The 25888-nt window shown below is 53.7% G+C and overlaps 10 protein-coding genes across 10 annotated transcripts; 3 read left to right on the top strand and 7 right to left on the bottom strand.

The window, feature by feature from the left end:
- Positions 1-4: 4 nt before the first annotated feature.
- IWZ02DRAFT_462183 (uncharacterized protein) lies at positions 5-3075 on the bottom strand. Its single transcript, XM_066768263.1, has 4 exons — positions 2779-3075; positions 2606-2705; positions 1877-2548; positions 5-1818 (listed from the first exon to the last, which is right to left on the bottom strand). The coding sequence occupies exons 2-4, from the start codon at positions 2669-2671 to the stop codon at positions 277-279; spliced, it is 2280 nt and encodes a 759-aa protein (XP_066619130.1). The 5' UTR covers positions 2672-2705; positions 2779-3075; the 3' UTR covers positions 5-276.
- A 15-nt stretch (positions 3076-3090) lies between these two features.
- IWZ02DRAFT_462182 (cyclin-domain-containing protein) lies at positions 3091-4813 on the bottom strand. Its single transcript, XM_066768262.1, has 2 exons — positions 3982-4813; positions 3091-3929 (listed from the first exon to the last, which is right to left on the bottom strand). Exons 1-2 carry the CDS (start codon positions 4587-4589, stop codon positions 3524-3526), a joined length of 1014 nt encoding a protein of 337 aa, XP_066619129.1. The 5' UTR covers positions 4590-4813; the 3' UTR covers positions 3091-3523.
- A 503-nt stretch (positions 4814-5316) lies between these two features.
- IWZ02DRAFT_353981 (uncharacterized protein) lies at positions 5317-5998 on the bottom strand (the record flags this gene model as incomplete). Its single annotated transcript, XM_066764271.1, has 3 exons — positions 5317-5535; positions 5589-5693; positions 5744-5998. Coding segments are annotated over 3 exons (579 nt in total), but the record flags the coding sequence as incomplete, so codon positions are not given.
- Positions 5999-6688: 690 nt separating this feature from the next.
- On the bottom strand, positions 6689-7760 carry IWZ02DRAFT_436609 (uncharacterized protein; the record flags this gene model as incomplete). Its single annotated transcript, XM_066766545.1, has 2 exons — positions 6689-6834; positions 6890-7760. 2 exons carry the CDS (start codon positions 7758-7760, stop codon positions 6689-6691), a joined length of 1017 nt encoding a protein of 338 aa, XP_066619127.1.
- Positions 7761-8637: 877 nt separating this feature from the next.
- Positions 8638-10156, bottom strand: IWZ02DRAFT_91452 (ras-related protein rab-like protein-11B). The gene is made up of 5 exons (XM_066771410.1): positions 9924-10156; positions 9840-9852; positions 9397-9786; positions 9248-9328; positions 8638-9102 (listed from the first exon to the last, which is right to left on the bottom strand). The coding sequence occupies exons 1-5, from the start codon at positions 9942-9944 to the stop codon at positions 8969-8971; spliced, it is 639 nt and encodes a 212-aa protein (XP_066619126.1). The 5' UTR covers positions 9945-10156; the 3' UTR covers positions 8638-8968.
- An 818-nt stretch (positions 10157-10974) lies between these two features.
- IWZ02DRAFT_494035 (uncharacterized protein) lies at positions 10975-12034 on the top strand (the record flags this gene model as incomplete). Its single annotated transcript, XM_066769987.1, has 2 exons — positions 10975-11147; positions 11197-12034. The coding sequence occupies 2 exons, from the start codon at positions 10975-10977 to the stop codon at positions 12032-12034; spliced, it is 1011 nt and encodes a 336-aa protein (XP_066619125.1).
- A 239-nt stretch (positions 12035-12273) lies between these two features.
- Positions 12274-13876, bottom strand: IWZ02DRAFT_91393 (P-loop containing nucleoside triphosphate hydrolase protein). Its single transcript, XM_066771408.1, has 3 exons — positions 13409-13876; positions 12361-13353; positions 12274-12281 (listed from the first exon to the last, which is right to left on the bottom strand). The coding sequence occupies exons 1-2, from the start codon at positions 13475-13477 to the stop codon at positions 12592-12594; spliced, it is 831 nt and encodes a 276-aa protein (XP_066619124.1). The 5' UTR covers positions 13478-13876; the 3' UTR covers positions 12274-12281; positions 12361-12591.
- A 165-nt stretch (positions 13877-14041) lies between these two features.
- Positions 14042-16805, top strand: IWZ02DRAFT_91432 (uncharacterized protein). Its single transcript, XM_066771409.1, has 2 exons — positions 14042-14208; positions 14324-16805. The coding sequence occupies exons 1-2, from the start codon at positions 14196-14198 to the stop codon at positions 16597-16599; spliced, it is 2289 nt and encodes a 762-aa protein (XP_066619123.1). The 5' UTR covers positions 14042-14195; the 3' UTR covers positions 16600-16805.
- Positions 16806-17486: 681 nt separating this feature from the next.
- Positions 17487-18625, bottom strand: IWZ02DRAFT_384893 (uncharacterized protein; the record flags this gene model as incomplete). Its single annotated transcript, XM_066765366.1, has 2 exons — positions 17487-18383; positions 18443-18625. 2 exons carry the CDS (start codon positions 18623-18625, stop codon positions 17487-17489), a joined length of 1080 nt encoding a protein of 359 aa, XP_066619122.1.
- A 609-nt stretch (positions 18626-19234) lies between these two features.
- Positions 19235-23586, top strand: IWZ02DRAFT_494031 (uncharacterized protein; the record flags this gene model as incomplete). The annotated part of the gene is made up of 4 exons (XM_066769986.1): positions 19235-20921; positions 20978-22855; positions 23048-23407; positions 23474-23586. 4 exons carry the CDS (start codon positions 19235-19237, stop codon positions 23584-23586), a joined length of 4038 nt encoding a protein of 1345 aa, XP_066619121.1.
- Between the last annotated feature and the right edge of the window lie 2302 nt (positions 23587-25888).

Raw genomic sequence — 25888 nt, 5'->3', positions numbered from 1 at the left:
CCAAACACACCCCGCCAAACATTCAAAACACTCAACCATGAAGCACAAGGCTACTTTCGGTATATCTGCAGTCATTTATCAGGCCTCACTGAATGCATGTACACCGGCAGAAGTGAACGACAGCCCCTAAGCGCGATTATGGCAGAGAAGAAGAATGAAACGAATGCTGCTTGGATGCATTCGCAGGTCCAGGCATCATCATTTCTTATGGCTTTGCCCATTCGCCCCATGGCGGATGTCTAGTACTTGCACTTCACTCCTTCGTTTGTTCAAACTTCATGCCTCATCCCTCTCTCCCGGCTTGCCTCCCTCCGTCAGGATAACTATTCCAATACAAGCCGCATATGCCTCCCTGATTGCGCAGGCCATGCAAGTCTTTTTGATGTTGGCAATGATGGCACTGTGGCCATTGTGCGCGCACCATGCCCTAGCAAGCACCTCGTTGTCGCTAACTCCCAATGCCTCGACGACCAATACACATTCCAGATACGTGTTTGCTGGCTCTGTCTGTGTAAGAAGCGTCGTTTTTGAGCTGTCGCGAGACGACGATCCTGAGCCTTGGTTCGTTGACGCGCGAGCCGGGCGTCGGCCCCAATCAACAATTTCCATGAGGCCATCGTCCACGCGAATTGCCCTGTAGCTGTAGTCGTAGAACAGGACATGCGGTCCTTGGTGACACGGATATGCCGAGACAAAGTCGACGTCGTACCTCAGTCTGAAGGATCGGCTCTCGCCTCCACATGCAAAGATGATTGAAGCGTCCCACCACAGAGGCGCCCCCTCTCCCTGCCGCGACATTACTTGGTCCTTGACTGGTACGAAGCTCAACTTTTGTACCCGAATGTCGTTCGTCACCTCTTCCATCTCGGGCATGACCAATTCAAAATCATCAACAGGATATTGTTCGTCCGCGGGGCCAAGCGGCTCCGTCCGCTCCTTCATCGTCAGCACGTCAAGCTTGACGACCTTGAACTCAGGCGGAGTGCTTTGTTTGACCTTGACACATTCGGTACGCTTCAGATCAGGACTGAAGTTGCATGGGCCAATCCAGCCAGCAACTTGACTAACTCCACGTGAAGCGCCCAGGACTTTGCCAACAATCGACCTGTAAGACCAATATGTCACGGACTTGTATTGGAAGCCGGAGGCAGGAACGACATGGGTCAGGTACTTGAGCGGAGGACCCGTATCCTTGTCGCAATCAATCAGGGAATTCATGAGAAGCCAGGGGAGAGTCGGTCCTGGTAGAACAACGCCAGTGAACCACGTCATGGCGTCTGCCGAGCGCTCCTCCACGGCAACTTCTCCGCGACCCTTTTCGTCAAGAATGTAATTCACCTCATCCAAACCGGGCCACTTGAGCAGCTGCGCAAACCGCCGCAGGGCTTCTCTTTGCCGCTTCTTCATCTGAAGTTCAAAGCCAAAGTGGCTCTCTTTTGATGACGTTTTGACCTTGGTGATGCTCATGCACTGAAGCCACTTCTGGGCGACTGCCAGATCCCACAATATTTTTGGTGGTAAGGCCTTGAACAGGTGCTCCTTGGCCATCTCCTCGTGAGTGTCATGATGCACTCTAAGGTACAGCTCCATGGATAGAAGCAACTGGTGGAAGAATTTGTGTTTTCTGGAAGGATCTTTGCTGTCGAAGAATTTGGCGACGACTTGATTCTTGGGCAAGCTGAAATCCACCCATTCATGGCTGTTTGAAAGTACCGTTATGAGATCACTGATTTGCATCTCCAAGCCTCTCGGTTCCTCATAGTCCGTTGGGCGCTCGAGCAGCATTGAATATAGAACACGTGCGAGCACGTCTGGGTTCTAAGACAAGAGTTAGCACGCCCCATGGTGTTACTGAAGCCTGCGCGGGTGGACCAACATCATTGTCAAATCCAGATTCCAAGCTACGCAACCGATCCAGAGTATGCAAGATCTTGAGCTTCTTCGGCTTGGCATCTGTGTCGTATTTCAGAATGGTCTTCAGGGTGCCGGCCTGGCCTATCCGGAAATTCAAAGTTGTTGTGCCCGGGTATTTTCCAAACGCGTACGCCATGCAAGGCTGCTCCAACGAAGTCCACGGGAACGGAAACTCAGCAGGGCCAAAGATGGTCATGGAGCAGTCTTCGAAAGCCACGTGGGGGGCTTCGGCGCGGTCGTTGCTCTCGGCGTGCTCGTCCTCCTTGATGGCGAAGAAGCGATAGTGGTCAGGAGGCGCGCCGGGGGCTTGACGGCACTCGCCAGCAAAGGTGGACGCGCCGGCGCAGACAAGATCTTCAGCCTGGATTGGATCGAGAGTGTCTTCCAAAGTGTAGCCGCGCGGAGGCCATTCTCGCCGGCGTCGAAAGTCTGCGAGTGGATCGGCAGGTCTGGAGGACGGTCGGGGACTGGAACCGTAGAGATGGGCATCGTGCGGGCTAGTCTGTCGTTGTCGCACTGGCAGATCCCACTCGTCCTCAACCATTAGAGGCGGCGCAGAGTCAGAAGGGTGCCGGTCGACGCGTGGGCGGTGCGCGGAGCGCGGGGCAGGATGTGGGGTTGGTTTTGGTCGACGCTGGACACGATGGCCGTCAGTAATGAGGTAGAGGCGCGCATGAGGTGCTACTGATACCGAAGAGTGAGCAGATGAGGAAGGAGAGTCATAGTGCGGCTTCGGCCGGCCAACGTCGCTCTTCATGCCGCGATCATGATGATGATACTGTACAAGTGTGCTGCGGCGTGTCAATGGATTTACCTCTGTGATGGGAGAAGCAGTCGCAAGCTCGCGTGACAGTTGAGACACACCAGCAGGTTGGATCGATGTGATCAGCTCAGTATCGGACTTGGTCCATCGAATCTCACGCGGGGGGCCAGGATCTGAGAGCGCGGGTTTGTGGTTGTTCTGGCTAGCATTCAGAGAGACCGACAGCAGAGGGTGTTGGGTCGAACAGTCAAGGCAAGTAAGACATAAGAGACTCGTCGACAGGTGAGGAGGTGAGCGCCGGCGGAGGTTGGCTGCCGAGAAGAGATCGACGTGGTGGTGAAGGGGATTGATCCATGGCTGGCCATGCAGAATCAAAGAGGCATGGAAGAGGGTAGTTGTTTGCGCGTGGCGGCCAGGCCGGCTCGCAACGCAGCGCAACCTCGCCGTCGACACGCCAGCCCATCCTATTGGGCCAGCACAGCACCCGCCTACTGCACGTTCGCGGTACCTACACACAAAAGGACATCCTTCAAACTGCGACCGCGTTCATTGCTACCATGATTGCGCATAGGGAGCTGTCGTGCGCTCTCCCCGTAACGCCTGGAGAGCTGTCGTTCACCGCAGCTCGACCTTTCTTTCATTCAACATCCACTGTGCCTACGCCAATTGCTTTCACTACTTACTCGAAAGCATCTTGGAGGAAAAAAAGATGGAGACATCAAGAGGACTTTCTTCGTGGTATCCGCGCTGTGAAATGCCTTGCAATGCTGCCCCAAAACGCCGGCAATTGGAAATGCTATCCTCCCTGCTGCTCTTCGGCTTTCTCTGACCGGTCCTGCTTTGTGCTCACTGGTCCGATGCTGCTTCAGCCGCACTCCGCTCGACAGTGTAGCCCTGGCCGCGCTCCACCAGACTCGTATAGTAATCGACCAGTACCTCCGGCTTCGGAACAATCCGCCACTCTAAACGTGTGAGAAATTCGAGCTCTAAAAGGGCCAGTTCCCGTGTGCTAACACCGCCGACCCTAGCGTAGGTGTTGTTGGTCCAGAAGCTGTCGCTGAGTCCCTTGGAGGCAACGGTGGCGGCGGCGATCAGGAACCGGTGCACCGTGAGGCTGCTGATTGTAAATGCGGGGTACAAAAGGCACAGCCGGTCAATGTAGTAGACCATTGACAGCAATATGGGCGGGGAGAGGGTCGCATGTACTATCAGACGATTCAGATAGTCGCCGACTGATATGCTCGGAGGAGCCCTGCGGCCGAAGTCAGAAAATTTGGCGCCAGGTGCAGGGCGAGAGGGCTCACCGAGAGTGAAAGCGCGTCAACTGGCCGTCCTGCAACGGCAATCCGTCGTTCAAGCGCACCAGCTCCATCAGCATGTCGGATATTAAAACGCCCAAGTCCTTGACATTACACGTCTCGTATCGCAGAGGCATCACCTTGACGGCGTTCTCTTCTGGGGCTTGGTTTGGCGTGGGTGAGGGGTGTGGGCGCGGCTGGGGTTCTTCATGCTTCTGCGTTGTAGCGCGATGGTCCTGCGAGTGGGAGTCGTGCAGAGTGGCCTTGACCGTCGCCGTCGTCGTCGTATCGCCAGAAGGCAGCGTCTCGCGGCGCTTCGTCCTAGCGCGGACTTGAGAGGGATCGAAAGAGGCACTCGAGGTGCGCTTGCCGGGAGTTGTGCGCTCGGGAGGGGTATACTGGGTGGCAGCGTCGGTCGTCTGGCGCTTCAGTACGGGGGAGCGAGCGGCGGTGGACGGCGAGGCCGTCGCCATGATTGAGGGAGAGGCATCAGTGCGCCTCGCGGCGGGAGTGAAGGGGCGCGGAGAGGGCGCCGACGAGGTCGAGGAGCGACAGGAGGCGTGGGGATTGAGCTGGATGGTGGGCGAGGTGGGCGACGACGAATTAGCTAGCATGGCCGTTTGCCGCGACGCATGTTTTGGTGATGACTGGATTCATCGAGAGGAGCGCGTGCCAGTGCCTCCCAACGCGATAGACATTACCTTATATACCGTCCGCCAAGCGTGTGCGCCGCTGGCCAATCACGTCTCCGCATCGCCCACACGCTCTGCTGCCCGCCGCTGCTCAGGCTAGAGCCCACGGTCTCTGCTCCACCGGGACCCAGAATTATGATGAGAATTTGACTGATGCACTAATATACTCTCCAGGTACATGACAAGCTGTCCCCCAAAACTTCCTCTATTCACCTCCCTGTCGGCTCCACAACCCACTTCCGGACCTCCGCCGCCCTCACCCTGAGCCCTACCCGGCCATTTCGTGCACGCTCGGCTTCTTCTGGCTGTGGCTTCGTGTCTGCGTAGGCGGTGGTGGGCTGGCGCTGGATGCCAGCTCGTTCCTGTCTCTGATTAGCCCATGTCCGACATTGCTGGCCTCATCCACGAACCCTGTCTGGTAAAGTCCGACCTCATGGAAGTTCCCCCTGAAGCCGCCCACTGGAGACTGTATCGTGCTGTAGTCGACCGGGGAGTATATAGGCGGCACTGCTGAAGTGTAGCCGTCCCCTCCCGCAAAGAAGGCCCCTCCTGGACTTTGGTATGTCTGGGGACTGGCAACTGGCGACTTGAGCGCCACCCCCTGCTTGAGAGACTTGTTGCGCCCAAAAAAGAAGAAGAGCGCTCCTATGAGTGCCACCACCGCTATAGCTCCAACCACTAGGCCACCTATGGCTCCTCCGGAAAGGCCTCCACTGTCATCGCTGGATGTCGGGGAACCAGTGCTTGTGGGGTTCGAGCCCATGACTGACGTCGAGTCGGCTTCCGAGGGAAAGTCTTCACCAGGGCTAAGTGCATACGAACTGTCGCCAGCTCTGTTTTTCTGAACTTGCAACGAGCTTGTCTTGTTCTGTTCAAATCAGCACTTGCTGGTCGGGGTACCAAGACTCGGTGCCAACTTACAGGATTTACCACTCCAACCATCTGGTAATTTATACAACTTCCCGGAGCTGAGCAATAGAAAAAAATTGGTAAAGTGTCGTTGATCCGGACCCTGTATATGGGTGGCTATTACAGATCAGCCGCAAGCACCAGCGCGCCACTTGCTGGACACTTACATCGTCGAGGATAGCATCAACCGGCCGGAAGCCAGAGTAAAAGCCAACTTTACCCACACCCGTCATCTCGTAAGGAACGCATGGGTATCCGTACTCGGCGCGGACAATCGAGTGGTTTACCGGGTAGAATTGGAATTGTATGATGTCGCCAACAGGAGCTTGCACGACGTCTGGTTCGAACTTGTGATCTAATTTGCCTACCAGAATAGTGTGCGTCGTAACGGCCGAGTTGGTAGCTGATGGTGCTCCGGCCCTTGTGACGGACACGACTTGACCAGAAGCTGAGGACCTGGTGACAGAAGCGCTTGTTCCAGTGGCCGAAATGGTTTGCGACATGGTCTGACTATTGGTGCCCATGGCCAGGATCAAAAGGCCTCCGATGGCCGCTGTAAACATCTGCGCTGCTCGAGTCATTGCGTTGCCTTGGGACTGACGAGGCGAAGAGGTGAGTGCAAAATCTCGTGAAACGCAGTCAGCGAGCCACCTGGGTATCATGGACAAGGACAAAGGACTCAGCGGACACGGCCAAGGAGATCTCGAACGTGATCAAAACGCCTCCAAATGGAGCAATCTGGCGGGTTCATTGTCCTGGTGTTGAGAGGCTCTTTGTGCTCTCTATGGATATGGCACCGCGGTCCCATCCTGCCTGTCCGTAGTGGCTCCTGGTAAATACAGAGAATGATTCTGGTCATTTGGTCAATTTGCACCCTACCTTGTGGTTTAACTTCAAGTTAGAGCATAGAAAGACAGACAGGAAAGCTCTCAGCGACAACTATAAGGAGCAACTGTGACTGCCCCAAGACAACAAAGCGGTCGACGCGCAGAATTCTTGGTTTGGCATACAGAGCCAAGGTAGAAGAGTCCTATTGGAGAAATAGTCCAGCAGGCACCTTCGCCTTGTATAGAATGGACCACTCAAACAAAGTGTCTGAGAAAGAGGTCCCGTCACTCTTCGGCCGTTCTCCGTGCAGCTGGCATCTTCTTGCGCTCCTTTCCAGCAGCCTTCTTCCGCCGCCTCTCCATCAACTTCTCCCGATCCTTGCCCTTCATGTCCTTGAACTTGTCGACAAGGGCCAGCTTCTTTGCCTCGGCTGTGAATTGTTGGATTAGCGTTTGCTTTTCTGAGTGTAAAGTCGGGTTGCTCACATTTCTTGAGGTAGTAAGGCGTCTTGCCCTGCTTGATTGCGTCCTTCTGACCCTTCTTGTGTTCGCGAACAACCTTATCTTGTCTCTCCTTTGCTTCTCTGGCTTTCTTCTGACTCTCCATGCTTAGCAGCTTTCGCTTCAGAATCTCCTTGTCCTCCTCATTCTTTGTCTTCTTGATGGTAGCCTTCAATTCAGCCATTTCCGAATCGCGGTACTGGTCCAGGAATGCGTATTTCTGCTTTACTTTGTGTTCATCCAGAGGGCCGGACATCTTGTCAAAACGTGGGTCCCGGGCCACGCGCTTCTTTGTGGGGACGACTTCTCGTTTGCGACTGACGGGTTTCTTGCTAGACATGACAGCTGGCGCATTCTTGGATTTGCGCTTCTTCGAGGACGCTTCTTCTTCAGATTCGGAGCTTTCAGAGCCATTGTCAGAGTCTGATTTTTTTGCCTCCCGCTTGCTCGACTTTTTGGGAGCCTCGACGTCGTCATTGGTGCTGCCCTTCATCTTCTTCAGTTGTCGTAGACGCTCGTGCAGACCCCGCAGCTTGTCTTCCTGGTCCGCAGTATTTTCTGAGCCTCGTTTGCGTTTCCTGCTGTTGCCGTCCTTCTGCAGACTGTTTTGTGCCTTTGCCAGTGTTCCGAACGAGATTTTGCTCAGCTGCTCTTGCACATCTTCATCTTGGTGGATTTCTCCGTCCGCATCATCATCGTCTTCTGAACCAGAGTCGGGGTCTGTGCCAATGTCGCCGCCTTCACCCGTGTCCAACACGGACGGCGAACTGGCTTCAAGCTCATCGGAATAAGGTTCGGAAGCGGAATCGTCGTCGCGAGCGCGCAGAGAGCGGCTCAATGTACGGGAGAGAACCATGGCGATACAGGTCCGGTGAGTATAGGGTTGGAATGCGCGTTGAGAACTTTTCCTGAAGTGAAGAATCTAAGAATCGCACGTCGGGGCCGGGGAAGAGCGGGCCGGGCGCTCATCCCAACTGGGTGGACCCTGAACTCGTACAGCCCTTCTCCAGCCACAGCAGCCACAATAGTCATGGCCGTTCGGTGAGACCTTCCTTCAATTTGCTGTTACTACCTAGCTCCTGCGTCATCTCAACGTTTGGTGATCTGCTGGTGGTTTGGTCTCGCGAGCCACCAAGACTTGGGCATCGTGAGATCTCTTTCCGTTGATGGAAGAGGCGTGTCACCATTCTTCAAGTCGCGTGTCGAGACAGCACGGTGACGTAGAATGCGACTGTTTGATGCCTTCGGTTCAAAGCGTACTCTTACGAAAGACATGCAGCCTAATTCATGCGGACACAGAGTGCTTAGTATTTGGCAGGACAACGAGCTGTGCAGTTAGCGTATGCTCTCGAGCCTTTTATTGCCAAACCCTAAAATCCTACAACATACTGTACAACCTCTAGTCAAGATGGCGTAGGATAGGTCAGCAAAACTTCTCGCCTTCTGACTCTGCGTAAGAGCAATCTTTAGTAGTTTGCAGGTTTCAGAAATCAGGGTATGTAAACACAGATCATAAAACAGGGACGTTGAGAGTTTGCCCTCAAGAATTGTCATGAATTATAGCCGAAGTTAATATAACATTCGATTTCACAAACCGAGGACGTACCTCTCTCGAGACAGACCAAAATTGCCGTGAACACTGAGACGAGGGACGTAGATGCGTTACAAACTAGTGAAAGCCGAACCCATAATCCGAAAATCGAGCTACTGAAGGACGCAGACTCCAGCAGAAATAAAGTGCATAATCATTAAAGTCAATCTAGAGTCATCCAATACCGCATCTGAATTTGAAGTCGTAGTCATGAGCTCATGAGCATACGACCATGAACTTTACCCTTCCCCGTGGTAGAGGGAATCATAACAAATCCCCGTGCTGATCCCACCGTCAAGTCATGAAAGTTGAGCAGGAAAAAACAGGAACCGGAGATTGCGAGAAGACTTCTTATCGATGGGCGATCGGATGCCAAAGCGCGGCTCGAACCCCCTCTTCATGACGCCAGGTCGCCCCGTTGGTCGCACAAAGTTCAGGAACTGTGTATGCAGCGAATCGAAAGTAGTGAGGCCTTAGCAACACTTGCCCGCTTGCTTCTCTTGGTCCGCGGAATTGGAAATCTCCAGCGTTGTGCGCTCCCGTCCGATCGGGTTCTGGGCCGACTCGCCCTGGTCCAATGCCTTGCTCGAGACGATGCGGTAGATTTCTGTAGTCCCGTCAGCATCATTGGAAATATGCGAGACGGAATCCTCGGTCGTGGAATCGATCCATCAATGCCGCAATGTGACCATTGCTAGCGAGATCGAAACCACGATCCTCAACGGGGATCGAGGCCACGCAGAGTAGCTTACCAGTCAAGATGTTCTGGAAGGCCAGCTCGACGTTGCTTGCGTCCAGAGCAGACGTCTCGATGAAGGAAAGGTTGTTCTCGCCTAGTGAATCCTGTCAGCATGGCGTCGTCCTGGCAAGTGCATGCCTGAGAATTTGGTAGGTTGCGCACTGGCAAACTGCTTCGCTTCCTCGGTGGGCACCGCCCTCAAGTGTCGCAGATCGCTCTTGTTTCCGACAAGCATGATGACAATGTTGGAGTCGGCATGGTCTCTGAGCTCCTTCAGCCACCTCGTCACATTCTCGTAAGTCTGGTGCTTGCTGATGTCGTAGACGAGCAGTGCTCCGACAGCGCCTCTGTAGTATGCCGAAGTGATGGCCCTGTAACGCTCCTGACCAGCAGTATCCCAGATCTGAGCCTTGATGGTTTTGGCGTCAACCTGGATTGAGCGTGTGGCGAATTCGACGCCGATCGTGGACTTGGAGTCGAGGTTGAATTCGTTGCGGGTGAAGCGGCTCAAAAGGTTCGATTTACCAACACCCGAATCTCCTATGAGGACAACTGAGATGGCGGTGAGCGGGGGATCGGAGGATCAGGGACTGCGGGCAAAGAACCTTTGAAAAGGAACTACAGCGGAATGAATGTCAGCGTGAGTGGACAACAAGTCAGCGGGCAAGGCAGGAGAAGGGGATGCTCACATCGTACTCGTCGTTGGCCATTGTTGCGGAGTCGGGTCGAGACAGATGGCAGCGCGCGGAGTGGAAGGTGGAGGAGTCGCAAACGTAGCGGGAAAAAAAGTGGTGGGACACAGATGACGGCAACAGAAAGCAGGCCAGGGGAAGGGGAGCAGTCAAGCTTGACGGACTTTGTCGAGGTGTGGAGCAGTTGGACTGGTGGGATGTATGGTGGCCTCCTCGTTGGCTAATGCGACCTTGTCCGGGGCGGTCTAAGGTGCTGCAGAGACACGTGACAGGCGGCGTCACCACTGTGCATTCACCGCCTTGAAGCTCGGGCCTCAAGCTCGTCGTATTCCCTCGGGCTGTTGGTTCTGCTTGGAACCAACAGGCAGCACATGCCTGACTCGCTGCTCTCCCTAGATAATGCTGTAGTTTAATATTACCTTTCCACGTCATGGCATTTTTACTGTTTAAATCCGAGAATCCGGATGGTGCTGTCAATTATATACATGGCAGTGTAGTCCGACAAGATCTCTAAACCATGTGGGTTGGGCTGCTACCTAGGTATCTTCGTGGGGGAAAAAGCAAAGAGAAACACCGAATGGACCATGTCGAGCACGTACATTCGTTTTTCGCAAATCACCTAAGCGCCTACCGACAAGTACAATACCTACCTACAGGACGACTACGGACTGCCTCTGGGACCCATTTGCGCGCGTCTGCTGGTGCACCCAGCCGCTGCTTTTGTCCCCGTGGCCCCGCGCACGTCGCGCCTTTAATACAACCACTCGCTCTACAATTCCAGAGGCAGGAACTTATACAGAGTGCAAAGTCACTTGACTGAGACTTTGTCCAGCACCTTGACTCTTCTTTCCGTTTCTTCCGCTCGTCTTTGACAACGTCCTGCTCTGGTCTTCCAACACAAATAGACGCCTCCTGTGCGTTCGCGACCTTTTCGGACATCCATCGCCATCCAGCCATTGTTTCACTCTCTCCCAATTTACCAACGGCTTCGACGCGTCGTCGACGCGTCGTCAACAATCTTGCCGCCCAAGCACTCCGCCTCTCCAACATGCCGTCGACATGGCGCGACGACACGTCTGAATGTTCGGACATTTCACTCGCCTCCACGGTGGAAAGTGAACCTGCCGAGGATTACATTGTCGATTGCGTCGTTGCCCGAAGGCCGGACGGCGACGGTGATTATGAGTATCTGGTGCGTTGGGAAGGCTACCCAGAGCATAGGTAAGCTGAGCCATCTTCCCATCTCAAGCCTGCAAATTAACTTTAAAAGGAACACCTGGGAGCCGGTTTCGAGCTTTCTGAGTGAGCAGGCAGTCAAAGAGCTGTGGAAAGAGCGACTCCAGAATGAGAGGCTCGGCAAGACTCCTCCTTTTGATCTTGACGCATGGGAGAGGGACCAGTACGAGCGTCAGCTTGCGGCAGAACGACGAAAAGAGGAGCGGCGCAAAAAGAGGGCCGACGCGAAGGCTGCCAAAGCCAAGCGTGCGATAAATGTCCCAGAGAAAAGAAAACTCGATGCCTCTCCCAGTGGAACCCATCATCCAACCAAAGGACGTCAGTCAAAACGACCAGTCGTGCTGGACGAATCTTCTGATGATGACATACCCCTTGTAAAGTCTATATCCAGACAGCCACGTTTGCGGGATAAGACAACGGACATTCCAGTCTCAGATCTGAAAGAGTCTCGTCCTTCCACGCCTTCCTCGAGCCTTTTCGTCACCAACAGCGATCTTCCTCATAATCCACCTCCTCCCAAACCGAGACCAATCGCCAAGATGATTCCACTGTCTCAATCAACGTCAGCGAAGGAAGGCAAAGACGGGGCTCCCGTAGTGCAGCCTCCTCAACCCAAATCCATATTCCAGCGTTCAAAGCCGGTCCCTCGCGAGCGAAATCCTGGCCCCGCCCGTTCTCGTGCCCCGCGCAAGCAAAGCAGCGGCCACATCAGAACCAATGCTGAATTGTTCCGTCTTCTAAATGCTACGCGGGGTGTCAGCGAGGAGCCCAGCCTCGAGGATTTGACATTTATCGATCCCAAGACTGGTGGGCAGGACATGGCAACACACGACGCTATCGTTCGGCAAAAGAATCTCCAACAGGAACAATGATGTACCTCGTCCAGCTGGTACTTGTGCTCACCGTGCATCAAGACCACGGTACGCAATCATTTTTTAATCAAAAGTGTGAACAAGTTAGGTGCGGATCGTGGGAGCTGGAATGGTTGAAAGGTTGTTGGTCTGCGGCAGGACCGGCAACGCCCAGGACAATGATGGAATGACCTCGCTACAGAATGAGCTACGATGACACGAGCTATAGGTCATCCTGACTCGGCGACTATGGCATCTGCACAAGCTCCTGCTTTGTATTAGAGTCAAATCAGAGGCTTGATGGGCATAATAGAACCACCAATTGCGTGTGCGTGGGTTTGACATACTCACAAATGAAATGTCATCATTCTATGCACAGAAGCTATAGGATTGTTGAATTAGCAGCAAGAAAGTTCAATGTGCATATGTGGGAAGATGGAACATTAACAGCCAAAGTGCGAGAGCCCACGAAATTTTGCGCCGCCCCATGTCTAAAATGACGCCTGTCCAAGGGTATGCCGTTCTCCTCCAGTTCCTCGCACTCTGGTACAGAGAGTGCTGAGTCTGCCGTCTGCTCCCTAACAACATCCACCTCCTCGGTTCATTCCGTTCGCAGCCGCCACGTCGTTCATGCCCAGGTTGACGGTCCTCGCCGTGTTACCGCCACCCGCGTTTGCACTCTTGACACCTGATCTCCGGTCGTTGAGGTCGTACTTGCCGGCCTCGATGTTTTGATAGATGCGCTCAGCGACCTCGAGGAACGCGCGCTCGACGTTCTCCCCACTTTTGGCAGACGTCTCAACGTATTCCATGACTCTGTTTTGGCGGCACCATTCCTCGGCTTCCTCGCGCGTCACTTGCCTCTTGTTGTCCTGGTGGGCATGCGGATGCTCTGCTCCGTCGCTTCCTGAAGCTGGCGCCACGGTGCTGGAGGGCGCCAGGTCGGCCTTGTTACCGACAAGCACGACGACGATGTTCTCCTCTGCGATTTGCCGCAAGTCTTGCAGCCAGGAAGTGGCACTTTGGAAGGTGGAGCGGCGCGAAATGTCGAAGACGAGGAGAGCGCCGCTGGCGCCACGGAAATATGATCGCGTGATGGACTTGTACGTTTCCTGGCCAGCCGTGTCCCACAACGAAAGCTTCATGTACTTTTGTGGTTGCGCTGCAGCTTTCTTGGCGGTCGCTACGTGCTGGTCTGCAGTCGGGGCTTTGTTGGGATCGTTGATGCCGAGCGCCTGTGATGCCGGGGGGCCGACGGGCACGATGCGCGATCCGAATTCAACGCCGATGGTCACATCATGATGCGGTGAGAAGCGGCCTTCGCACAGGCGGACCGTTAGCTATGCAGATTTAGCAGAATGTTTGGACGGCCGGGGCAAGTTGATTTCTTCTCACGCTCGATTTGCCGCATCCAGAGTCGCCCAACGATACTATCTTTGCAATGTAGTGCCACTCTTGCGACATTTATGGAGAAGTGGAGGGAGGGCTGGGCGGTAGGGCAGAAAGGTCGGGTCGACCAAAAATAGGTTCAAGGGTGGATACAGTAGCGGTGGTTTGCCCAAGGACAAAGAAAAGGCGTCAATGATCAAGCGGAGGGCGACGACAGCAGCGGAAGAGAAGCAGAGGTGAGTAGAAGCGCACGGTAGCAAGATGGCCAGGGCGCAGGACAGTGTAGAGGGGCACAGCAGCGCTGCGGAGTCGATGCTGTACTGTGACAGGGAGCGCTGGTCGAGGACGTGCGGGTCGGGCGTTGTGTTGAGTTGATCTGGCTGATTAGGTAGTTGATTGCGGTGATGACGTCCCGGGCGAGGATCTGGGGTCGAAGCGATTGCCTGAACTTCGGCCGGAGCCTTCCCTGACCTCGACCTCTCCATCTACTCACCTCGAGGTATTGTTATCAGTCCTCGCTCCTTCAACGCCACAAACACGTCTCGGTCAGAGCCCTCGACCATCACGCAGTCCGGTCCATTGATCCCACGCCACGGTAGGCCGTCGTGGCCCGCTGCCAACGGCTGCAGCCGGTCCCCTCGTTGCTTCATCACTCCCCGCCGGCCCATTCACCGCCCGCTAGGCTCGCTGCCTCACCTCGCACTTCTTAGCCTCAACACCACGACCCGTATCCCTTGCCATCTCCTCCACCTGCAACGGCCACTCGAGCGCCTACCCGGCCGCGCAACCCATCATGTTCTCCGAATGTAGGTCACTCCCGCAACCACATGCTGCTGCCCTCGCCAGCTCGTGACTGGTCATGTCTCACCGGCTCGTCCTTTGAACTCGCGTGACTAACCCAAGCTCACCCAATATCTACAGATGCCTCCCGTTTCCTCGCACAGTCCCAGTCGCGTCTTCTCGGCGCCCAGGACAACGCAGACACCCAGTCCCGCACTCGCTCCGCTCGCCATTCCCGAGGACAAGGCCCCGGAGCCTCGAGGCACCAAAGCTCTCGATCCTACTTGCAAAAGCCAACCATGCCCAATCCCTATGGCCCCAGCGGCTCTCAGATGTCGCGATTTCCGTTTGCCTCGAGAACGTCAGCCGCCCCGGCACCTCTCTTTTACAGCGCAACCGATGACTTTCGGGAAGAGGACGACGGTGAGGAGCACGAGCGCGAGGTAGCCGACTTTTACGCTTTACAAAAGTCGCGCAGGCAATTCGGCGGCAGCCATCTCACAGAATCATCCGAAACCGACGGGGAGGGAGACAGATCCATAAACAAAAGTCATGGGGATGAAGATGACGGCAGCGGACCCGCCTTTAGCAGAGGCATTAGAAGCTCTTGGAGGGGTGGCAGGATTACAAGTCGCGGCAGAGACCCCAATATCCAACCCATCGACGAAGGGGATGGAAGAGGTCGTAGTGTCGGTGCCTCGGATGTCAGCGCTCCAAGCAGTAAAGGGAAAGGGCGGATGGTGGATGTGGAGTTGGCATCGACGGAAAAAGATAGCGCAGACGAGCACCAGGAGGACCTATCGGATGATGACATGGGTCCACCGCCTTCATATCACAACTTTCGGAGGACTCCCGGGATCCAACCACCGAGGAATCCTCTGCAGAATGCGTTGCCCATTCCGCTGGAAACAGACGAAGAAGCGCTACTGGGAAATACTAGAAGGCCGATAAGTCCTGATCGCGAGACAACCGTCACTGTCATCCCCGAAGAGCAACCCGAAAAGCACGATAGTTTCTGGTCATTCATCTTCGTCATTGCAGCAGCCGCCTACTTTGGAACGGCGGTGCTGGTATGGATGCACACTTCGGCGCCAGACAAGAAGAATCCGCTCGGAGATACCGTGTACAGCACATTACACTCTTCGTTCCACCTCCTATCCGCCTACACTCTTGTGTCCATCGTGGTGGCAGCGCTTTGGTTAGCTTGCCTGGCCTACTTCGTGCGACCTCTCGTCCGACTGATCATGGTTGGGGTTCCCATCATTTTGATATCCTTCTTTCTCTACCCAATGATCTCAAGCTACAAAGGGGCCTGGCACGGGCACAGTGTCCAGGACAAAGCCATGCGCTGGCTATCTCTCATTCCCGGGATTTGCGCCACAATCTGGATATACACAGTATACCAGGGACGCCGCTCAATCGACAAAGCCTCTAGGATTCTCGAGCTTGCGAGCCGAGTATTGGGTGCATGTCCAGCGCTGCTCTTGGTTGGCTTAGGTGTCCTGACCGCAACCGTGGTCTGGACCTGGGTCTGGATCGGTATCTTCGCCCGACTGTTCCTTGAAGGCCACTTTAAACGACGTGATGGAAAGGTCAGTCTATGGGCTGTGGACTTGAGCACCTGGTGGCTCGGCATTTTCTACATCCTCTTCTATCTCTGGTCCCTTGGCGTCATCTCCGGAATACAACGCTCCTTGACATCAGCCACCGTCAGTCAATGGTATTTCCACCGCTACGCAGTCCCAAAGCCGACGAGCCACGAGGTAGTCCACGCCTCATTTTGGCATGCAACTGGGCCCATGTTCGGAACAATCTGTCTATCAACTTTCCTGGCGCTGGCCCTCCGCCTTCCCCTCATCGTTCTTCCTCGCCGTTTCGCTGCCTTCATCAGCTTTTGCGTTTACCAAGTGATCCCGTCTTCTGTGGTCACCCTGACCAACCCACTTACTCTCACCTACGCCTCTATCCACTCGATGGACCTGCGTCAAGCCGCCCACGGTCTTGGCCAATTGTCCTTTGTATCAAAGTCCTCGCCTACAACGACACTGACGCCACGGTCATTCTCATCGCCTTCTGGTCACGAACTCGTCCCCTACCGGCTCTCAAAGCTCATCCTGCACGCCACGCGCTTCGTCATGTCGCTCGCATTGGGTTTCGGTGGCTGGGTTTCCACAGCTCGAGCTCTCGAGCTGTCAGGGTCAAGTCATCGCGGAAGTCTGTACGCCTACGTCGTCGGCTTGGTGGCAGCTGCCATTGGATGGGGTGTGCTCGGAGCAATGGAGGGTGTGCTCGGTGGCATTCTAGATGCCTTAATCGTCTGCTGGGGCAGCGAAGTCGGCACCCAAGGTGCTGGACAGAGTAAGTACTGTCGCGAAGCCGGCGAGCTCTTCGGGGAGAGCGAGGGCCGTTGGTCGTGAGATGCATTAAGATTTTCAAAGACTGGGCCTTAGTCATGAAGAGATTTGAAAGCAACCATTTGCAACGAGCACTGACGCAAGACACTTTGATGCTTGGATGGAGTTTCTTCATCATGAGGGGTTTGGCGTTTTTCATTGGCAAATTTTTCATTGGACTGTGCTTTTTGCTTGGGTTTTTGGCTTTCCAGAGTGCGGGCTCTCTCTATGGGCTCGAGGGACTAAGTACTAGGCTCGTCATAGACGGACGGACGTTGGCGGGGTTTTGGGTGTTCCGCATTCTTCCTTGATTTGACCAACGTAGGGGACCGACCGACGGGCATTAATCGTCATTAGTTCAGGCGTCTTCCTCTTCTTCGAACTCGTTTCCATCATTCCTTTTAGGATCTTTGGGGTCTTTGGTTCTGGCTGTTGTCAGCAACGCCGGAGCGGCATTCTTCTTTGGTTGTCCTCTTCTTGCCTATCGTTTTGCACGAGTGCACAGACAGACACAGACACAAACGCGGATGGATGCCGTGGATAGATTGAATCGATGCACATACATCTTTCTCTTAATTGACTGGACAAGGGGGCGGACGGGAGGCGCTCGTGTGCCTTAGCAGGTTGTTGTTGAGGTTGAGGAGCATTCAAGCTCCCCCCCCCCCCCCCCCCCCCCCCCCAAAAAAAAAAAAAAAAAAAAAAAAAAAAAAAAAACCGAAATTAAAGTGACTGGAACGATTCGCATGCTCTAGCTGTCTAGTGATAAATTTCAAGCTTTCCGTACTTGTAATACTTGGGAGTCTTCGATAGGATCCAGGCGAAATCTCTCGCACAGAGAATTAAGATTGTTCTACAAGGTATCATGCTGGAAAGGAGATCAAAACAAATCAAATGGACACAACAGCAATCTTTCACCAGAAAGGCGTGACCATGTCCGAAAATTCACCAAGGGCATCATCGACCTTGAGCGCGAATTCGTCGTGAAGACCATCCAGAGCCGCAAAATGCTCCGCAAGCTTGAGTCCCCTCTGGCGTTCAGCCTCAACGTGCTCCCACGCCCACTCTCCGGCGTTGGCGTTGGCGTCTGCGGGAAGTGCGGAGTCTTCCAGGACGTTGTCTGCATCTTGCTTCTCCTCAGCAGTCTTGAGCTCGTGATCACTGGCTGCCGGGTCATCCTTCTTCTCGGGTAAGAGACCGGAGTTCCTCAGTACCAGCTCCGGGGCCACGGTCCAGCGGCCCTTTTTCACCACATACTTGGCGATACTCGTTGCGTAGATGGCACCCTTAAGTTTCTCCCGCATCTGGTCCTGCTCTTCCTGGCTCAGCGCTTCCAAGCGTCGACCTTGTGCACCAGGCTTCTTCCACGGCTGCAGCGTGAAGGAGCTAGGTTTCGCGACACCCGGCCGGACCATGTGAGACACGAGGTAAAGCCACTTGTGATCCCACGCCAGCAGCCTTGTCCAGATTTCGAAGCGCGCGTACGGCTTGACTTCGCGCTTGAAGTGGCAGGTTATGCCGCCCAGCGCGATGCTGAAGGCTCCCTTGACATGTTCGGTTCCTGGCGCGCTGTCTTGTGGGGTTTTCTTGGACGAGAGGCGGCGGATCCCGCTGCGGAGCAGGGCGGACACGAAGTGTGAGCGGCTGATGTCAAGGTCGCTGAAGTACGTGCTGTTGGACTTGTGGAGGTTGTAGTCGCATTCGGTGATTGGCGTCCTCGTCGAGGTGATGAGCGGCTGGAAGAGGGCGCGTGGAGGCAGAGGCGTTGGTTGCCAGTACAGGTGGTATACAAGAGCGCGGAAGAGCCGGATCTGTCCAGTCCGTTGTGTTAGCCATGACAAGAAGAAGAGTCTGGAGGCGAACGACTTACGTGCCAGACAAACGGCAGCGTCTTGAGGTTGAGGAAGACAGATACTAGAGCCACCAGGCGCCAGATGCCACCGGGGGAATCGATGCCCAGAAGACGTGCAAGGAGCACGCGAAACTCTGAGAAAGAAGCCATGGACACGATGAATGCTCCGAAAGATGTTGCTCCTGCGACCAGAATTGCCATGCGCGTCCCCGTCGATGCGGGCGACATGTCAATACTCGTCGCAGAATAGTCGTCTTAGGTGATTGCGGTTCATCGGTGTACCTCCCAACATGAAGGAAGCTTCCGAGGCTCAGGGTCCACACCTTCACGCCCTACGTCATTGCCAACCGAACCCATCACCTCCAGTCCCGTCTCCCGTCATGCACCATTCATCAAAACTCAGAGATTGTGCGGCCGTTCGCTTTTGATGTTTCTGATGCAGCCTCGGCGTACATTGCAGGCGAATGCAATCCAGTTGACTACAACGCGTCTTTCTCACTGCATATTAGCATTTTCCAGCCAATACTGTTGCGCTGTTGGCCCGGCGGGAGCTGCCAGCGAACAACTGAAGCGCCTCGCCCACCGAAATCTATCCAGTCATGGCTGATTGTTATTTATCCGCACCTAGTGTTCTTGCTCATCTATTGTCCAATGAGGGGTTTTTGGCCCCAAGCGCGGTGGGAATTTGCCGCCGCGGTTGCGCGCCCCCATCACACCAACGAGGCTGAGGTCGGAACAATTCTACCTGGCAAAAACTTTCGGTGATGGACCTGCGGACTCTCTGGCTTCAAACCCAAAACTATCTCTACCATGGATGCGAAAGCGATCCTGGAGCTGTGGGCACAAGCAAGAAAGCTGCTCCAAGAGGAGCTGGATGAAGAGGACTGGCATCTTTTCAACTCCCGGCTGGATCCAGATTCTCCTGAGGACGTTGTGGAATCCCTCGGCAAACAGCAGAACCAAGCACGGAACGAGTATTCAGACCATGTCCTGAAGATCAAGGACAAGAAAATCTTCGATTTCAACGTCGGCCGTATTATGAAACGCTTCAGCATTCTATGCCAGATGGTAGACTCGACCATGACTTTCGCACCTGAGTCTGCATCTATTGTATGGACGACTTTCAGACTCCTCACCCGATTTCTTCTGGAAGATCAGGAGCTGTGCGAATTCCTCTCCGGCGCGCTCGATCGCATATCCGATGCTATCTTTGTGGGTGACATACTTGCCCATCGTTATTTCAAAGCGACTTCGAAGATCGGGAGAAAGATACGAGAAGGAATTCCACAGCTGTACAAGACTGTTCTCAAGTTCTCTGTCAAGACGAAGAAGCTTTTCCCCGAGGATGACAAGAAGCGAACTGCCACTAAAATTACCCGCAGCCTGAAAGCAGTTTTCGGCAAGACGGGCGAGATTCGTGGACTCGTTGATGAGGCCAAATCCCAGCTGGACTGGCTTCTTGAGACTGTCGACATAGACTTCAAAATCGTCGTTGCAGATGCCGTGAAAGAAACGGGCCTGGATGTTAAGGAGATCAAGGAACTATGGCTTCCAGAAATAGCTTCTGGGATGAGAATGATCTCCGAAGCACTATCAAAGTCAATAGAAGAGACGGAGAAGAAGAAGATCGATGAAGAGTACCAGAAAAAATTGAATTGGTTGCAAACTGGGACGGCACTGGCTCTTTTTCAGCCCCAGGACCAACACGCCGAGAACATTAAGAAGCGCAGTCCCGACACCGGCCAGTGGATATTCGAGCATGAGAGCTACACAGCTTGGGTCTCTGCCTCAACTCCGAAAGAGCGCATTTTGTGGCTTAGTGGCGCAGCCGGGGCTGGCAAGTCAATTTTGACGTCATCTGTCATTGAAAAATTGAGCACTGAGGCAGGGGATGAGGAGAAGCCACTCGTCTTGTTTTTCTTCTGCAAAGTTGGCAACGATGCGAAGCAAAACGGGGAAAAAATCATGCTCCATCTCCTGCTTCAGCTCTTCAATGAAATTGGCAATCTGAAATCGACAAGTAAATCCAGGGCCGCTGACGAATGGAACATCAAGAAAACCTGTACTGACGTTGTACATGCGAGAGCCAAGATGGACAACTCCGAGCTGGCCAACAGCCTCAAGATGTCGACAATGACCAGCATGTTCGTTGACATCACAGAGTGTCTTCGGAGGAAGGTTTTTGTCATTCTCGATGCTTTGGACGAATGTGCAGACTGGTCCCGGGAAGATTCTGGGCTACTACAGTCATTGATTGATATGTCATCAAACAAAGCGAACATCAGTCTTTTCATTTCGAGCCGCCCTGATGCCGACGCAGAGAAGGAATTGTCAACCCACACCTGCCGTGTCCACGTCGACAAGTCTATGAACGAGAAAGATATCAGAAAATTCGTGAACTATCAGCTCGGCCGGAAACTCTTCAGTGCCATCACGAAGGAAGACAAGAAGATGGCCAGGAGGGTCATCCTGGCGAAGAGTGAGGGAATGTTTCAATGTGAGTTCCTTTCGACGAATCCCATGCAAGAACTACTCCATGTTAATCAGCATTAGATGCTGTGGTGGCTCTTCAGACCCTCAATAGTGGAAAGTCGATGGCGAATTTTCCCAGGGCCATTCACCAGCTTCCCCACGGTATGAATCAGCTCTACGCAAGACAATACCAATCACTGGAAGACGAACATCGAATCAACTTGCGCATCATTTTAAGATGGCTTGTTTGTGCAGAAGGAGCCATAAAAGCCGCACCTATCGTTGATGAAATTGGAGAAAAATACAATGACTTCGACAAAATAGAACAACCAGGAAGACCAGAAGAATCCCATGTCGATAGATGGGATGAATCCGACGAATCCGACGAATCCGACGAATCCGACGAATCCGACGAATCCGACGAATCCGACGAGTCCTACAAGTCCGACGAGTCCTATGAGTCCAACGAATCCGACGAATCCAATGAGTCCTACGACTCCTACGACTCCCACGAAGAGTCTGGTAATGAAGATAGCCCCAGTCCAGACGCGGATCAGACAAATGATCGAGCGGTTGTCGCCATGAAGTTACTGAGCAAGGAATTCCGCGATTTTATAAAATTTGACTCGAACGCTGATGTTGTCAGCTTGCACCACAAGTCAATCAGAGACTGGATTTTAGAAGATGCCAATTATTCGAAAGCGCTTTCTGATTGTCCTGCATGTCGGAAACGAGAATTAGAAGATTTGAGCAAAACTCTTCAGATTGCGCCGAAATATGGTCATCTTCATATGGCATGCAGCATTTTGCGCACGCTCAATAATCCTCGGTTCCAGGAAGCCCATGTCAAAGGAAGAAGCTACATGTACATGGAAGCAGACGGGCCTCGATACGAGCTAACGCATTGGACCTTCCACGTCCGGATGGCTGAACAATACTGGCCGAAACATGAACGGTCAGATCAAGACGTCGGAGTCCAATGGGCTACGCTTTATGACGACATTGAGAACTTCATGTCTTCGAAAGCCTTCCGAAAATGGAGTTGTCAGGCCAAACTCCACTTTGCTGCTCAAGAAGGACTACTGGGAACTCTTCAGCGACTCGTTGACAATGGAGAAGATATCAACATACTTGACACGACCTACCGCAACTTACTGCATGTATTATGCATGGGCAGAGGGAACTACATTGGCCTTGACTACCTTCTTGACACAATGGACCAGGATCAAGTCAATCTTCAAGAATTCTGCGATCAAAGCACACCTCTGCATGTGTTGCTAAGCATGAGACAGCCAACGGTCAATGTCATCAATCAAGTTCAGCTCCTGATCGAACATGGCGCAGACCTGACTTTGTTATGTTCGAATAGCTCCAGCTATCTCTTTGAGGCAGTGAGGGGCAATGATCCCGAGCTCTGCAGGCTGCTGCTAGCATCAAAAGAATTCGATGTGAATTTACAGGACTCGAACGGAGTTTCTGCTTTGCACTTCGCACCATCCGTTGAAATTGCCGAACTGCTCATCGACCATGGCGCCGATATCAACCTCAGAAGCGAAAACGGCGACTGTTTGCTTATTCATGCAATCATGAGAGGGGATAACGATACCGCATGTTTTTCACTTGACCATGGCGCTGAAGTCAATGTCAGGATCAAGTTCTCGGGAACCACAGCACTCCATGAAGCTGTTGGCCGAGCCAACTCGACAGTTGTCAAGCTGCTTGTAGACAAGGGTGCCGACATACTTGCAGCGGACAATAGGAGGAACAGCCCTCTTCACGTTGCTTCCGCATTGGATTCCAGTAATATTTTGGAATATCTGCTCGAGCAGCAGAAAGCCAGAGCCAATGACACTCGTTTCTTGTTGCAGACAGGCCAATTCTACCAGACTGCCTTGCATTTAGCCTCATTCTGGGGCTGCGTCGCAAACGTTCAACTGCTGCTTGAGTCTGGTCAACCTGGTGAGTTGTGCTCACAGAAAGATGGAGAGGGTAGGACTCCGTTGCACACAGCGGCTTTTCACGGTTATGACAATATCTTTCGGCTCCTGGTGAAAAGCGGCGCTCGTCTCGATTGTGTCGACGATTCTGGGGACACACCCCTCGACCTGATCATAAGCAGGTGGAGGGACTCAATTGATGACTTTAGGGCAGGCTGGGAGAGTGTACTACTCTCTCTACTCCCGCTCAGTCCTAATATCACACAAAAGCGAGACCTCCTTGAAATGGCCATCGAGATGAAAGAAGGCAGTATGTGTAGCCATCTGGCCACATCCAACCTGGTTAACGAAATCGATGCTCATGGATGGACACCGCTGCTTCTGGCAGCTCAAGAAGAGGAACAGCACATTGTTGACATACTTTCGCGTTTTGATACTTCCAGCATCCTTGACAGGCTATCAAGCATGGAAGACACAGGGATTGGGTACTTTCCTGCTGCGATAAACCCAAAGACTGTCGAACAATTGACGATTTCCGAAGATGGGCTTCCCTTGGACCTCGTCGACAACTGTGGTAAGAGAAAATTCGTCCAGTTCTTTGGGCGAGGACGGATAGGAATATGCTGATATCTTGACTCAGACGCACTTTTCTGGGGCATGAGCGCTGCCCTCACCGATCATCCATTGCCTGCTGGTATCTCCCGCTACTATTATGAGGTGTTAATTGAGGATGGCAATCACCCTATGAAGTAAGAAAGCTCTTCGTGTGTGTGTAGAGAGAGGCACCTTTCACTTCGTGCGAGCAAACGACTGACTCGTCAAGTAAAAGGTCCCCAGCAAGCTTGGCTAGTATAGTTATTGGCTTTTGCTCCCGCTTCACATCCCAAGAAAGCAGGGAAGTAAGTCTTGACTCCAATATTTTCTCACAATGGTCATATCATTGTGACGGGCGTATATACCAACTTGGTTCCAAATCCTACCACTTCGAGCGGGAAGAAGAATTCGGCCATGGAGACGTCGTCGGTGCTGGCATTGATTTTCGCGAGCGCACTGTGTTCTTCACCAAGAATGGAAAAAGACTTGGTGAGTCAGTTCCGTTCGTGTCATCACCAAAGCTTTGTCATTTCGGCACCCTGTGGCACGCTGAACTATGCTATTCAGGTCTTGATTGCAATAATCAGAGGGCATTTCTCTGCGCATACCAGGAGATTTTCAGATTCGATGCATACGATTGAAGATTGCTAATCCTTTCTCCTATGTAGAGCACGATTTCCATGGTCAACAGGTCAAAGGTCGCCTTTTCCCAGTCATTGCAATGAAGCACATCAAGGTGAGGGCCAACTTTGGCTCCCGACCATTCAAGTATGATTGGTCGCCATGAGGAATACATGGACGGCCAAAGTTGCTGCCAAACAACCGGTGGAGCTAGACGAGAACTGGATTGAGGAGAAACTGTCCGTGGAGCTTCTTCGAACTCTTTCAAACATTGTCTTGCTATTCTCAGGGCACATGCACTATTTGTAGAGTCTACCGGTCCTTGGACTCCCAATTTGCGATGTTTTCGCAATTACGGGCCAACTTCGTTTCGATTATCAGTCTTCTTCAACTATCTTTTTTGACAGTATTCGTCACTGGATTCGTTCCGTGGCACGACTTCCAAGCAACATGATCTTCTCGGAAAAGACGACCACTTCGCAAATGACAGGATGTCTCAACGCGCCGACAAAAACACGCATGAATGGCCCCGGTTCAGGAAACAACTTCTTTCCCGATTCCGCTTCCTTCACACGTAAGCAAGCATTAGCTCATCGCCCTCTCCAATGCTACAGCGATTCCTCACTCTCACAACGACCTTCTCGACACCTCTCCATGTAACCAAGTCCAACTCGACGTTACTACACTCGCACGTCGTATACCTGAGGTATCTCGTCCAATTTCCTGTCACAGCACGTCAGCGGCAGACTCAACCAAGCTCATCCTCCCTCTCCCCCTACAAGGACAGCCCACACCTTCAGAATCCTGAGAAATCTGGTACCTAACCCGCCCACGGCAAACATTCAACGTACGCGGGCACTCTTCAATCGACTTCCCCGACGTCACGAGCCCAGCAAATTCAGCCAGCACACTGCCGCCGCTGAAGCGTCGCAGCGCCTGCACGCCGAGCGTCGACGGTTCGACTTCGACGATCTGGACGCCGCTGTCGCTGCCGCCGGGCGGTGAGAAGAGCGGGGCCAGGCATTTGCAAAACAGCATCGCGTTGGGCGCGTCCAGCTCCTCCGACTGCTCGCGGACGCAGATGTCGCAGACGTAGAAGTGCGCTTTCCATTGCCGCCGTGGGTCTTTGTTTGGCCACACTGAGCGGTCGACACGCGAGGTGCTGGTGTAGTGGAATGGGGATTGGTGGCGGAGCACCTCCACGCGGCCGTCTGCGGTGGTGTAGAATAAGTCGTTGCGGAGGGCGGTGGCGGCGGTGGTGGTGGTGGGCGTCGGCGTCGTGGGCGAGGGGGTGTTGCTGCCAGGGGGTGGTGGGGTCGGTTTGTCTGGGAGGTACTGCCCGCATCCGAAGTGTGCGCCGTTTCGAGAACGTGCTTCAGGCTTCTTGAGATTTGTCGCGGTCCTGCTGGGCTCTGCGATGGTTTTGTTTTCGACTTCGGTCGAAGCTTCGACTGCGAGCTCGCCTTCACTGGGAGAGGAGGGTGGCTCCGCTGCTGGTGGTGGAACGGTTGGAAGACTCGGTTCAGATGGGCTGGCGGCGCTGACTTCAGAAGGCTCGAGGACGAAGATTTCCGGAGTGAAGAGCGCGTCGCGGTCACCTTCGTAATCCGGCGGCGTCAGCGCGAGCTGTAAATGCAAGCAACGGAAGTAAGCACAAGTCTCAAAGCACTCAGCATCGCCGCAAGAAAGACAGAGGAAAGCCACACACTCACCAAGACATCGACATGATTCCTCCCTTCCTCGCCTTCCACGGCGACGGCAAGGGTGATGCGGGAAACGTCGCGGCCGTCATGGTTCTCGTCGGCAACGTAGCTCAGCACCTCTCGCAGCGTCTGGATAG

This window comes from Phyllosticta citriasiana (genome assembly GCF_038021145.1).
Source record: "Phyllosticta citriasiana strain CBS 120426 chromosome Unknown IWZ02scaffold_15, whole genome shotgun sequence".
NCBI classification, from domain to species: domain Eukaryota; kingdom Fungi; phylum Ascomycota; class Dothideomycetes; order Botryosphaeriales; family Phyllostictaceae; genus Phyllosticta; species Phyllosticta citriasiana.
The sequence above is the reverse complement of the archived record's forward strand: the minus strand, read 5'-3'. Positions and strand labels throughout refer to the sequence as shown.